Source organism: Neopelma chrysocephalum, unplaced genomic scaffold (genome assembly GCF_003984885.1).
Source record: "Neopelma chrysocephalum unplaced genomic scaffold, ASM398488v2 Primary Assembly neopelma1_42b, whole genome shotgun sequence".
In the NCBI taxonomy this organism is placed as follows: domain Eukaryota; kingdom Metazoa; phylum Chordata; class Aves; order Passeriformes; family Pipridae; genus Neopelma; species Neopelma chrysocephalum.
In genome coordinates, this window is record NW_020897701.1 from 2,050,313 (window position 1) to 2,064,023 (window position 13,711).

General features: G+C 36.1%; 1 protein-coding gene across 1 annotated transcript in view; it reads left to right on the forward strand.

Annotated features, from left to right (window-relative positions):
- Positions 1-11,628: 11,628 nt before the first annotated feature.
- Positions 11,629-13,711, forward strand: part of FBXW7 (F-box and WD repeat domain containing 7) — a 103,436-nt gene continuing 101,353 nt past the window's right edge. Inside the window, exon 1 of the mRNA XM_027676916.1 lies at positions 11,629-12,186. Coding sequence (XP_027532717.1) covers positions 11,698-12,186 — 489 coding nt within the window. The 5' untranslated portion in view covers positions 11,629-11,697. The remainder of the gene's footprint in view (positions 12,187-13,711) is intronic.

Genomic DNA, 13,711 nt, shown 5'->3' on the forward strand with positions numbered 1-13,711 from the left:
TCTCTGTGACACAGAGAACATAACACTTATGAACCAATGTTCTGGAGATGTGAGGTTAACGAGAAAGCATTTGCTGGTTTTTTTATACCATGTGGAGAATGTAATTGTTGGTTGGTTTATTTTTTTGCTTTTAAGTGAGACATCAAAAAGGGGAATTTGTTCTGCTGTATTGTGGTAGTATGTGATCTTGTTTTACTTATGTCTTTCTACTGCTGAAGATGCTGAATATGCAGACAAACCCATTTATTGAGAGATTTCAGCAAGTCCAGTAAATGCTGCTGGTGTTTCTTTTTGTATTTCTTGCTTTTATAAAAAAGTAAAAAAGTGCAGATCAAAGACTCCTCCTTATCTGATGTTGATGCAAAGGCATTTAATGTATTCATTGACTAGCTTTGGAAGAAAGTACAATTCAGAGTTCATCTTTGAAAATATGGCATTCAAAATGGAGACAATATTGACCAGTGGATACTGCACAAATCTGATTGAATGTACACAGCTGAACAATTTATAAGATGTGAATTGGGATTGCAGACATATAGGCATTCTTCATAAAATATGTATTACTCCTTGTTCTTTTAGAGCAACCTCACAGCAATAAGGCTGAGCTGTAGTTTTTCCCACCAAAATGGTAAAATACACCAATGTTAATATCTTGTGTTGTTTTCTACCTCAATCTGACCCCAGCTACCTTTTCTTGTCTCACAAATTCTGTTTATAACTGGTGAATCAAACACAAACAAGAAATGTCTTTGTCTTTATTATATTACAGCCTTTTACTCCCATCTGCTTTAACAGTACTGATAAAATTACTTGTTTTCACCCTAACAATTAGGACTACATGACAGCTCAATCACCGACTCACAGAATGGGTCAGGTTGGAAGGGACCACAGTGGGTCATGTGGTCCAACCTCCCTGCTCAGGCAGGGTCATCCTGGAACACATTGCACAGAATTGCATCCAGAGAGTTCTTGAATATCTCCAGTGAGAGTGACTCCACAACCTCTCTGGGCAATCTCTTCCACAGTCACGTGCACAGTAAAGAAGTTCTTCCTCTTGTTCAGGTGGAATTTCCTGTGCATCGGTTTCTGCCCCTTGCCTCTTGTCCTGTTGCTTGACATCAAGAAGAGCCTGGCTCCATTCTCTTGACACCCTCTCTTCAGATACTTATAGACACTGATGAGCTCCACTTTCAGTTGTCTCTTCTTGGGGTTGAATAGGCCCCGCTTCCTCAGCCTTTCCTCCTAAGAGAGATGCTCCAGTCCCCTCATAATCTTTGTTGCCCTTCGCTGGACCTGCTCCAGGAGCTCCATGTCTCTCTTGTACTGAGGAGCCCAGAACTGGGCACAGCACCTTAGATGTGGCTTCACCAGGGCTGAGTAGAGGGACAGGATCACCTCCCTTGACCTGCTGGCAGTGGTCGGCCTAATGCACCCAGGTCTTGCCTATTCTTTAAAAAAAGTCTGAAGAACAACTGAAAATAGGAAATTAAAATAAAAATTTTGGGCAGTAGCCTGGAATAAGCATTGTCCACTGTGGATCTTGAGGTAAAAATTGTTGTTGACAGCTTGGAAAGACTTGGGGGCTCCATTCTTTTTCTCTTGTTTGTTGTCATCTCGTATGCTTAAAATAGTATAGAAAGACTGGGAATTTTAAAAAAGTAAAAAAAAAAAAGTGTAGTATCTGAATGAAGAGATGGCTACTTAATCTTGGTAGGATATTCTTTATTTTTACAATAACCTTATAATTATTTTTAGGGGGTTAGTCTGATGCAGAAACCTGCAACTGAACAGAATAGTGAGATTGGAATTTTCATGGCATAACCTGCATTGCTTCTCTATTACTTCATTAGTCATTATTAAGAGGCTTGAAAATACTGTTCTGTGCCTTGAAGCTTCTTGAGAATAAAGGTAGTTGACTATTCTTGCTGATTAGAGGTAGTATAAGAGCTGCTCGAAAAGAGGACATTTACTTTAAACTGGTTTTAGTTGTTCAAAGAAAAACATTCTTAAAGAGGAGCCATGGCTTTTGATTCTCACTTTCCTCAGCTTCAGTCCTGCTGTCTTCTTTTTAGCCACTAGAATGCTTTTGTATGTTGTCATTCCACATTAGAAGACTCTAATCTCAAATAGCTTTGAGGAAGGGAACAGTTTAGTACTTGGTGTTAATTTCCTGCCCTTCCTTCCATTTCAGTATAACTGAATTAAATTTAAATTCAACTAAATTTAGCTGCTATTTGTCCTCAAGGTCTATTCCCCCAGTTCAGTTAAAGATAACCTGTTTTGGTCCATCTTTTCTGCCATGTGTTCTAAGTTGATTTTTTTTTGGTGTATGTGTGTATCTGCTCTTCTGTGTGTCTGCCTGTTTGTGCTGCAGTTCAACAGCATATGAGTTGTAGTTTTAGTCCAAGAAATTGTGCCACCATTTTGCCAGAAGCTGACACCAGCCATATGGTAAAATTGCAATTCAGTATCAGTAAACCCCTTAATTTCGGGAAATGTACCCAGAATTACTTTTATGATTAGTGGACAGGAAAGAAACCAAGACAGAGAAGTCACTTGGGTACTTTAGAAATCACTTTGAGGTTTTCAGACAAACATCTTAATGGCAGCGTTCTTGCTGCCAAATGCTCTTTTGCTTTTGCCTTCAGAATAGTTTGCATTAATAATGAGCAACTCTGCTTGGAAGTTATTCATGTGTTGCTCTGATGATACAACTTTGCAAAGCAGCGCCAGGCTGGGTGACAGACTGTGTGAACAAGTACATAAAGTGGTTCAACATACCCTACTGCTAAGACCTGTAGGTTTTCCCATTGGAAATGCATCCCAGCCCCAGGGCCACATTCAGCAATATTGTGGATGCTAAAGAAACATGTATATTAAGACCATTTTGGATATACAATGCTAGCCTGTATTTTAAGCCTGGTAGTTGTGCTATCCCTCTTCATAATAGATACACATGCAATACAGAATTTCTCAATGAAAAAGGATCACGAATCCTCTTAACAGTGCAAAAGGAGACCAAACACTCCTTGAAACTTAACAGGTTTGGATAATTTGAGGTTGGAATTCACTCTTCTTTTCAATAAGTAAGTAAGCTAAGGTTGTGAGTCTGTGGTAGTTAGCGCTTTCCAAGCTGGCTTAAAATCTCCATGGTACTAAGCATTGTGTTCTACTTTCTACATGTGCCTGTTTGTCCCCAGATCAGACCACCTATATTCTCTATAACAGAAGTCCTTGGGATCAGTTTTACAGCATCATCAACAGCACTGCATACAAGGAGCTCCCCAGCTGCCCAGAACAACAACTGCTGAGGATGTCTTTATGTAGCTCAAGGCCTTTCATCCATAGAAAAGGAGTCTGAGGAGAAATAAGGCTTTCTAGTAGTGAACTTCAGTTAAGCCATGCTGGAGTGTTACTGTGTTGTGGAAAACTCTCCTGGGCTAACACACACTGAATTATAGGTACCAACAGTAAGAACCAGAAACCTCAACTATGAAGTCTAAAACAATCATTTAGTAACATTTATTTTAAGTAAACAGGAAATGTGATTATTGTACAGAAATAACTCCTTTCTTCCCAACTATCTAGGTGAACAAGGATTTTATCTAATAGACAAGAAGTAATATCCGATCACTAAATGCTGAAATGAGAAAAATCCAAATGGAATTAACTATGAGGATAATTACTCACTGTAATAGCTTACTAGGAAGATAGTAGATTCATCACCACTTTAAGTCTTAAATTAGAAATACACTCCATCTTAGTTTAACACACACATTTAACAACTGCAGAACATGCAGCACAAGTACAGCTACCAGAGCATGGTTGGCTGACTGTCTCTCCCTGGAAATATACACAAACAAGAGCTGCTGTCACCTCCTCTCTGCTCCCATGGTGATACAGAGGCAAAAAGTATTACCAAAGTGCTGGCTAAAACCTGCCTAGTTTCAGTGCAGACTTGATGATTCTGTTTGTACATTCCTAGCCTTTGCTAAGCAGCCGTTCAACAGCATCTTTAAATTTGAAGGGAGTACGATAAAGGGCCTGCCTAGTTTTCTAAATTGAGAATTTTTCAGCCCCGGTGCTTCTCAAGTAATGTACCTAAAGATACTGGGATTATGTTGCTAGAAGTATGATCTAATGTTTGCTTTTGGCAGGAAACTCTTCCCTTCTTAGTATGCACAGAAGGCATAGTTTACATGAGACTGAAATATTAACAGATAGATTTGTGCTGTTCTAAATTGAGCAAAGAAGAATGCTTGCAATGTATGGATAGCAATAATAGTATAGGCCTCCTGTAGTAATCTAATTTGTGGGGAAAAAATAAGCAGGTATTCATTAATTATGCAAGGTAAGAATTTTTTATTTAGAGAGGTAAAAATTTTTATATAAGAACCCAAGTATTGGTACAGTTGTCCAAGTGGAAAGGTTAAGATGATGTAATTGAAAACTGTGTGCTTTATTTTTGTACCACAGAGGTCCTTTCAATGAAAAAATAGACACTGCTTGATACTAAGTGAAGCACGCAGGATTATATGGAGAACTTGCCTGTTTTGTTTTCAATAGTTGTTGGAAAAGTTGGCACCCTTTAAATAGCTCAAAGCTTTTTTTCTGCTTTCCTTTTTCTGAGGAAAAGAGGAGAGAAGCCTTTCATTAGTTTCATATGATAGTTAACTTGTCACATTTTAGAGGTTAATTATTACTCTTTAAAAAGTTGTTAGTGAAAAGACAAACCAGCCATTTTCTGTATAACAATTATTAATATAAATACTAAAAATAACATAATTATGTATATGAACATAGTAAGATCAGCCATAATACTGATCTCCTCCTACTGTGGATTGTTGTCTCCTATGATATCTTTCAAGAAATGTAAAAGATTTTATTTGAAATTGTATCCATTCAGTTGATGAAAACATAACACAATTAAAAATAAGGAGTAATTTTTGTAATTTTTGCTGTTAGTCTTCACTTTCAGGGAGCTAAGAGATATGAACAGGGTTCTTGATATATAGACTTGAGCTCCCCACTTCTACAATAACACTGTACTGGTATGTTAATAATTTGTCTCTTGGGATATGGCTTTGAGGAAAATGAGTTACTATTATTTTTTTTAATACAGCTTTCTTATTACTATATGATGGAGGCTTTCAACCATTTTCTTATGGGTCACTTTCATATTTCCCTCTTATCTCCACCCCATCGTTGCCACAGCATCTGACAGTAATTCACATTTTCTTATGTGTCAAATTTTAAGGTAAAAACATAACTTCTGTAAGACATTTGCTGATTATTTGCTATGATATTTTTCTTTTTGAAACAAGGAAAATGCAGGAGTGTTTTGAAACACTTCAAATACAAGAATTAAGGTAATTAATTACTTATGGACAGATGTTTGCAGAAAAAAAAATTCCCTGTTTTCCTCTTCCTGTTATGTGTTGATTGCCTTAATTAGGACATCAGGTCTCTAATAATATGTTTTATAGCATGGTTCTTTGTGCTAGAGCATGAAAAATTGCTCCAACTTCAACTCAGATTGTCCCATCTTTTAGCCAGAGCAGTCCTTGTTTTTGAGAATGCACAAAGAGTGAAGAAAAGACCTTTGGCTTAAAGCATTAAGACTTGATGCTCCTCTTGCTATTGCCAAGAGAATCTGTTGAATCCATTTGAGCTGTAATACATCCAGGTTCTGTATTTGTTGTGTGTGTCTGAACTTTGCTGGTGGTTGTGTTGCTCATGGGAATGGGATGAATCTGTGTATGCCCTACCTGTACACAGCAAGGAAGCGTATTGCACCTTTTGCAGCTTCTCCCACTCTACCCACAGTCACTATCTGTGAGGGTTAAGTGAACCTATTTCAAAGAGTTTGGGCTTTTACAGCAGTGGCTGCAAAGAGTTTTGTTCAGCCGCATACTCATACAATACATTATTTGTTTCTGAATAAAGAATTGACATGAAAAGTTAATGTTCTGTGATGATGTTAAATGTGCACAAATGGAGATCATGTGGAAACTCTATGGAAAAAATAAATTTAAAGAGAAGAAATGATAGATCCATAAAATGAAATAATTTATTTTTACACTCACAGGAGTAAACCCTTTTGAACAGAAAATGTTATATTTGATTTAGCAGTTGAGTTTTAAAGAGGATTTGGACATCTGCAGATGGAAATCTATATGTGAATATAGCTGAAGGTCAGAAGAATGCAATCTGAATGCTGGACTCTTGTTTTCTTAGTGATATAAAATATCTTGATGTGTATAAAATAATTAGACATGATCATATGTGTTTTACCATAGTCTGAAGATCAAGTATGTGACCACTTGTAGCTCAGACTGTTTCTTCTAAACTCTTGCAACTCTTGCTCATAAAAGGTATGTTCATTTCTCTTCTATCTGTGATATTTCCTTATCATACCACTTAGCTTAAGTACTGCTAAATAGGTGTAAATTCTTGTATCATTTACTCATTTTCTAAACTCCTTTTTGTATTCTCGTTCTCTAGTGGGTTTTGTGTGCTATTTCGTATTTCATCCTTTATTAAATACTTCACATATACATGCCAGAAGAGGTAGGATTATAGGTCCTCCATACTCCTCTGTCTTTTGTGCTCAGAGTTAAAACAGAGTTTTCTTTTTAATGGCTTCTGTGTGTTTGTCCCCATGACTGATAGCAAGGGACATGGGTCTGTCATGCCCACTCACATATCATCAGCTATTGTCTTTCTTCCAAATCTATTTGTTTTCTATGGGGAATGGATCAGAACAGAGCTAAGTGTCTGAGACTCTAAAGTAGCACTGCAGGCTAAAGGGAACTGGGAGACTGAGGCCTGGGATTAAAGGAGAGGTGTTCAGAGGCAGTCCTTGGAGGAAGAAGTAAGTTTGGATGATGAAATAGGAAAAGAAAGGGTAAGGTCTGTTGAAATAGGATTGAGGGGTTGATAGAAGCAAGTGAACAGGAGGGAGAGAGATCTTAGAGTAGACCATGTGTGGTGGGAAAACTGCAAGTGTCTTTGTTCAGAAACATATTTGGAAGGAGAGGTCAGGACACCAGGACTTGATGAAAAGCTTCAGAAGGTAGATGCAAAGTTAGGGCTGGATTTCAACAGGGAGGGGGATAATTAAAACTGGCCACAAAAGAAGATTAGACACAACTGGACCTAAATAAATTTACATGGGAAACTTTATGTTTTTTAAAAAATTTAATGAATACTAAATCTTTTTTTTGTGTGCTGTCAGATTTATGTTTGACGTAAGTAAGTAATTAGAGGAGCACTTTCTTTTAGAGTTGGTTGCTCTGACCACTTTGCACGGAATAAACAACATGAATTGATTGTTGAAGTATCTTGAGATAGTGAAAAAAGGAGCAGGATAATTTCTAATACAACAGAAAAGTTGTATGTGCTGCTCTATGAAGTGTTGGCAAAGCTTTTCTGGGAGGTTAATAGTGAAGCAGAAGCAGACAATCTTTTTAGTTGCTACTTTGTTCTGGAGCTTGGAGCCTAGTAGTTTATAATTTTTTTTAAAAACAATGCGTGCTTGTAGAATGACATGCATTGTTAATGATGTATTTTATTTTGAAGAAAAGTTATTGAAAGTTTTTAAAGCTGTATTTCAGTCTTGTTCTAATCAACATTTTGCTTGCTCATGAGGCCTACCTTTAAGTTACCAATGCACCAGTGTCTGTCTTGGGCATAATGTTCTTATAAGGATCTTATATTTATTTTTTTTCAGAAGGTAGATTGGGATGTTAAAATGAAATCATGGGAGATCCTTAGCTTGGGTGGGATGTTCCTTTTTTACTTTCTTTTACCTCAATTCAGTATTACTCAGTTAAATATCCTGGTAAAAGATGAGGTATATTAGTAAGTTAGGATTTAATCAAGTATCTTATAGAAGTTCTTGTGTTAGTCCAATTGTCTTTGTCCACTAAATCTGTAATCTCAAAAGATTTGTTCTAGGAGCATCCACTGCCCATAAACCATGTTGTGACTGTAACTATTCTCTCTTTTCAATAATTGCTCTCGTGATCAGTACTAGCATGATTTAGGTTAGTATCCAAGTCAGTCTAACTCACTAGTTTCAAAGTTAATTCTTTAAAACCTTTTCAAGATCTGTTATATTTTGTTAAAAAACAAACCCTGCCACCCCCAACCACCACCTCTCTGCACTCAACTCATTTCCTTTTTTTTTCTTAGGAGTTTCAAGTGTTAAAAAAGGAATAATAAAAATCAGTGAGACTGATGGAAATTTCCAGATTTTCCCATAGTTATGTGGTTTTATAGGTTAAAAATATTTAACAACTTTTTATCTGTATTAGCAGGATAGAGATATTTCAGCAGTAGAGCAAGAAATGAAGTGGTCACCTTCTCAGTACAGAGTGCCACCTGTTGTGGCAGATTACCTTGAGGAGTTCTCCCTATAGTTTTCCAATGTTGATTGGCATTTCTTGCAGGTGATTTTGAGCAGCTGTTGTTCATGTTTATTTTCATAACCTATCTCCTGTGAAAATTTAATGGATAAAGTTGAAGAATTCTGGTTAAGCAGCATTTAATATTCAGTATAGGTGTGGGGTGCATTCAGTCTTCAACAGAGGTGGGAGATGCATTGATCAATTCTTAAGTTAGCAATTCAACGAGTCCGGGGACTTACACTTTCCTTAGGGATTCCTTGCCTTCTGCCTTCCCCCACAACTGACTGCAAGTGTTAAGAAGCTTACTTGGGAATTACCAAGTTAGACTCATTGACCATGTTTACGCAAAGCCTTACCACTGCATTGCAATGTTTAGGTGTTGGTCTAAAAAAATTTCTTTGAGGTTTGAGGCAGGTAGGAAAAATAAGAGCCTTCCTCAATGGATCTGCTGGGATTTAGCTGATTTGTGTCATTTTGGTCTCTGACCATGTAGATGAAGGAGGCACTGTAGCTAAAAACACAACATTTCAGTTCTCTGGAAGTTAATTTGTAAATACATTTCTTGCTGCAAAATAGTAATAATCCTGTCTTATTCCTTATCTACCTTATATATGGAAATGATTGTATCTTGTGTATTAGCTGACAGTAGTTAATTCTGAAAACACTTACATGACAGAAGGCAGCTTTAATGTTTCAAATCTCTCAGATAATGTGCATCCATCTGTTCTTTAGCAAATGCATCACCTCTCTGCATACTGATGATTTCTGATGTAGCACTGCTTGTAATTAAATTTCGAGAATGTATTTTTACCGATTTCTTGAAAAAACAAGTTAAGTTAATTCATGCAAATGCAGAGTAAATGGAAGTCACTTATGACTGAAGCTAATTTCATGAATTGATGGTCACTCAAAAATGTAGGAATAATTAAAAATTTATAATAGTACTAGTGTACGTTCATTTTTTTAATTGGCTGGAATTTCATTTGGGTATAACAGTAACAACAGTGATATTTTTGTCACTTAAACATTTAGCAGATTCTTGTATTTGATTACTTAAGTGTTTCAATGCTGATCTTTTATGTTTGTTACTTACAGATACAAATTGAAAGTATGCATTAAATTATTGAAACAAATGCAGCATTTGCAGTTTTATCAAGTATGTCTTAAACCAATAATTGATGCATATATAATGCTGCTGATACTGAAAAATGCAATTAAAACTTTTAAGCTTCATTCATGGCTACTTAGAGAGTCATTTGTGGTGGAAGCTAAAATTGCTAGATTGTGACAATGTAAGCCTCTTGTTCAATCTCTTTTTTTACTTTTTAATTACTGATTTTTACATTATTTAATGCTTCAAAATTTCCAAGACTTTTCTCTTTTCATGAGAAAAGAAGATTGTAGTGTTGTCTTGTTCATAATGCCTAAACTATGTCGCAAGTCTGATAAATAGGTTGTATTAATGTCAGATTATATATGCAACTGAATCCGACATTTGTCGAAATGTTGTTATTAAACATCACTCCAATATGCTAAGGTTTCTGGGCTTTGGGGAAAAATGTTAAGTGAAAACATTTCTCTTACAGCACACTCTTTGTGGCATCTCTCTCAAGTACTGCTTACTGCATATAGAAAATGAAACATTCGCTTTTGATGCCTCTTGAACATAAGAATAGAGACATTAGCTTTTGGTTTGGGTTATGTATCCTAAGTGTCCTAATGCTTTTCTTCCCCTGGTGAAAACAAGAGTCAACACATTCCATTGAATGTATGCAGCTTAATTGTTTTTTAGTATTAGCTTCTCATTCACTGATTGGAGCTAATCACTAATGGATGCTTTCCTTGGACACAATATTTCAGCTTTTGACCTTATAAGGTTTTATTTGGGGGAATTGTCATCTAGGTAGATATGTGGAAACTTGAGAACCATGTCTTTGGGTTATAAGTAATGTTTCCCCAAGGAAGACAAGAGCAGAGAGTTACAGAATTCCAACTATGAATCCACCTCAGAGCAAGACTCGAAAAACATCTGTAAATATGTTTCTGTGGCTTTTATAATACAACACACTGAAAATTTTCTTAGAGCTATGGTTTCTGATACTTTTGTCCCTACTTATCAAATAAGATGAATGCTTTTACAACTGTCATGAGGGAAAGGTGGCTCTACACACGATGACAAAGCTACTTGTTTTCTCTTAGCACACTTTTTCATGGGCAGCCTGTGTATGTACAGTGAATCTGATTACTCGTTGAGTTCATGTCCAACTTCACCTACTCAACACATTGCTTGAATCTAGGGAAACTGCAGTCTGGATGCACCAGCGTCAAAGGCTGTATATGTATAGCTGGAAATCTAATACCAAATTTAAGAACTAATTAGTCTGTGTTATACCCCTCTGTTCTTATATATTTGCTTGGATGAGCATATGTAGCTGAATGTGTGGATAATTTGGAAATTGCATTAGTATTTTTCAGTTTCTATTAATATGCACCTAAATTTGGCCTCTTTGTAACTTCTCAGAGTCTCATGTAACAATTATTGTAGCTTCATAGAGTTTTGCTGGTAACAGTGATTTTTTTTTTTCCAGGTGAGATATGTGCCATTTCTGGGCCACATGGGCTGGTTAGTCTGCTTTTGACCACTGGGATCTCTGTGGCCAACTTAAGAATTGGCAGTGATAAGGCTGTATTCTTTAATTGGTGTTCTCTTTTTTATTTATCTTAAATAAATTAGAGTGACAAAAAATGAAACTTTCAATTATACTTGAAAATATGCCTGCTCTTAATGCGTAAGCCCAATAACAGTTCACTTGTGAGTAATATATAAAGTCTGTAATCAAATGAGAAGGAAAATAAATGCCATTGGAAATTATCTGTGTCCGGTTAGAAAGTAATTTCACATACTTGGATCTTCTGTTAACATGAATGCTGATGGTTCTCGTGGATTCTCTAGGAGGGCAAGTAATTCCTCTGAATTTTGCAGAATCTGGTGCTTACAGAGACCATGATTAGACTGTTTGACAGAAGAAATAATTCTTTTGCTAGAAAGTGGCCTGCAGTTTGTTTGGGTTTTTCTAGTTGTGTGTCAAGTAGAAATTATTCCTTGTTTCCTGGAATTTGAAGTTGTCAGGAATAATACAATTAAATAGGTTTTTACTGCTTTATCTAATTAAAGAACTAACTTTTGTAATTTTCCACTTTTTCTTTATCTCTTTAGAATGTGAAAGCATTTGCATCTTCAGATAGCCTAGCCAAGGTCCAAGAAGTAGCAAGCTGGCTTTTGGAAATGAATCAGGAACTGCTCTCTGTGGGCAGCAAGAGGCGACGAACTGGTGGATCTCTTCGAGGTAATGCTTCCTCAAGCCAAGTAGATGAGGAGCAGATGAATCGAGTCGTAGAAGAGGAGGAGCAGCAGCAAAGACGACAACAAGAGGAGCAGCACATTGGGAGGAATGGGGAGATAGGAGGAGAAGAACCTGGATTTGATGACAGGCATGAGTCTCAGCAGGAACAGTTAGAAGAAAATAATAATAGACTTATTACAGTGGATGAAGAATCCACTTGTAATCAAGAGGAAGATGATGATGAACATGCTGGTGATCAAGAGGAGGAGGCGGAAGAGGAGGAGGAAATGGATCAGGAGAGTGATGATTTTGATCAGTCTGATGACAGCAGTAGAGAAGATGAACATGCTAACAGTAACAGTGTCACAAATTCCAATAGCCTCATGGACTTACCCATTCACCAGTCATCGCCATTCTACGTGAAGACAAAGGTGAGAAGCTACTTTTTTTTTTGTGTTCTTCAGCCTAATTACCTTCAGATTTTGGAAAAAAAGTTGCATATTTAACATGAATTAAAGTTTTACGATGAAACAAAGGTTTTACTTCCTAAAGAGATTATGGTGAAGAATTTATGCAGTCCACAAAAATGATGCTGTTTTAACTTTTTGTAATCAAATTATTTGCATGCATTTGATGTGAGTAAATACCCCTGTGCATTTTAAGGAATAGAACTCTTGATGGCTATGTTCAGAAGACCAAGGTGTTTCTTTATAAATAGTTTTACATAAGACCCTCCTGGCATTTTTTATGATATTTTCCTTCTCCAAGCAGGCAAGAAGGAAGGTAAGAAATCATACATATGAGGCATTCTGTGAGAAGATCTGGTTCATTTAGATGAAAACATTGTAATGGAAAAAAAGGTTGGAAAACCATGAAACAGAAAGTTTTTGCTTCCAGCCAGGTTCTAGTGAGTTTGTGGACAAAACACATGTTAAAAAAAGTGTGTTAGGCAGTCATTAAGTTACATAATGTCTGCTTGTGAGGACCTTGTAAATTGTGTGCTGATGGTTGAGAACTTGTGATTTGCAGTAAGAATCTGGAAATTAACTTTCATATCTTTGTTTCTACTTATATAATCTAACATTTTACATTAAAGTAAAAGGTTTTGGTGTGTTGGCTGCAGTGTACATTAGTAGTTCGCTATATTTTCCAAATATAATGGAAGGAGGACTTCCATTAACTCAGCAGCAGCAAAAACTGAAAGAATATTGAAAGCAGTGATACTTACTAATAGGAAAGAGGAGCAGGCCAGTGTGCTTCTGGAAGAATGTTGTTCCTAAGCCTATGTACTAATTTCTTGTGTTTAATCATTAATTGGTAATAGAACACCTAGCTTCCTCTCATCATTCAAAAAACAAAATCCCCTCAAATTTTTAAATTTTCCTTAAAAAAAAAAATTAACACCTGATGTAAAACAAAACAAAATAACAAAAAAAGTCAGTTAATGTAAATTAACAGGTTGAGTATGAGCAAAAACATACAGAGATGGATAATCAGAATTGAAGAGGCACCTGAACAGGTAAATAGGTTGAACATTTGCTTCTGGGATCTGCAGCAATATGTTTTTGTTAATAGCATTAGTATGCAATTCACTTGAATGTTTAAAATATCAGAGCAAACATCTTTGGATTTTGAAAAGTCTTAATGTTTTCGCATGAGGTTTTTAGTAATTATGTAATTTTATGTCTATAATTCTACTCTTCAAGGTACTGAAGTATATACTTTCTCATTTGGAGTGAAATACTGCCATGTTTCATATCAATGAATTGGCTTTTTACAACTGAAATTATTGTTTTTATTTCAATGTATTGGTTTTGTTGGATTTAGTATGATTTATTGAGTATCATATGTCCAGTATGGACAATATTTAATGTAGGAAATTCTTACACTCAAAAATATATTTTTTAAGTCTCTGAATTGGAAACTTTTTGAAGTGCTTTGTAAATAACTGCACTC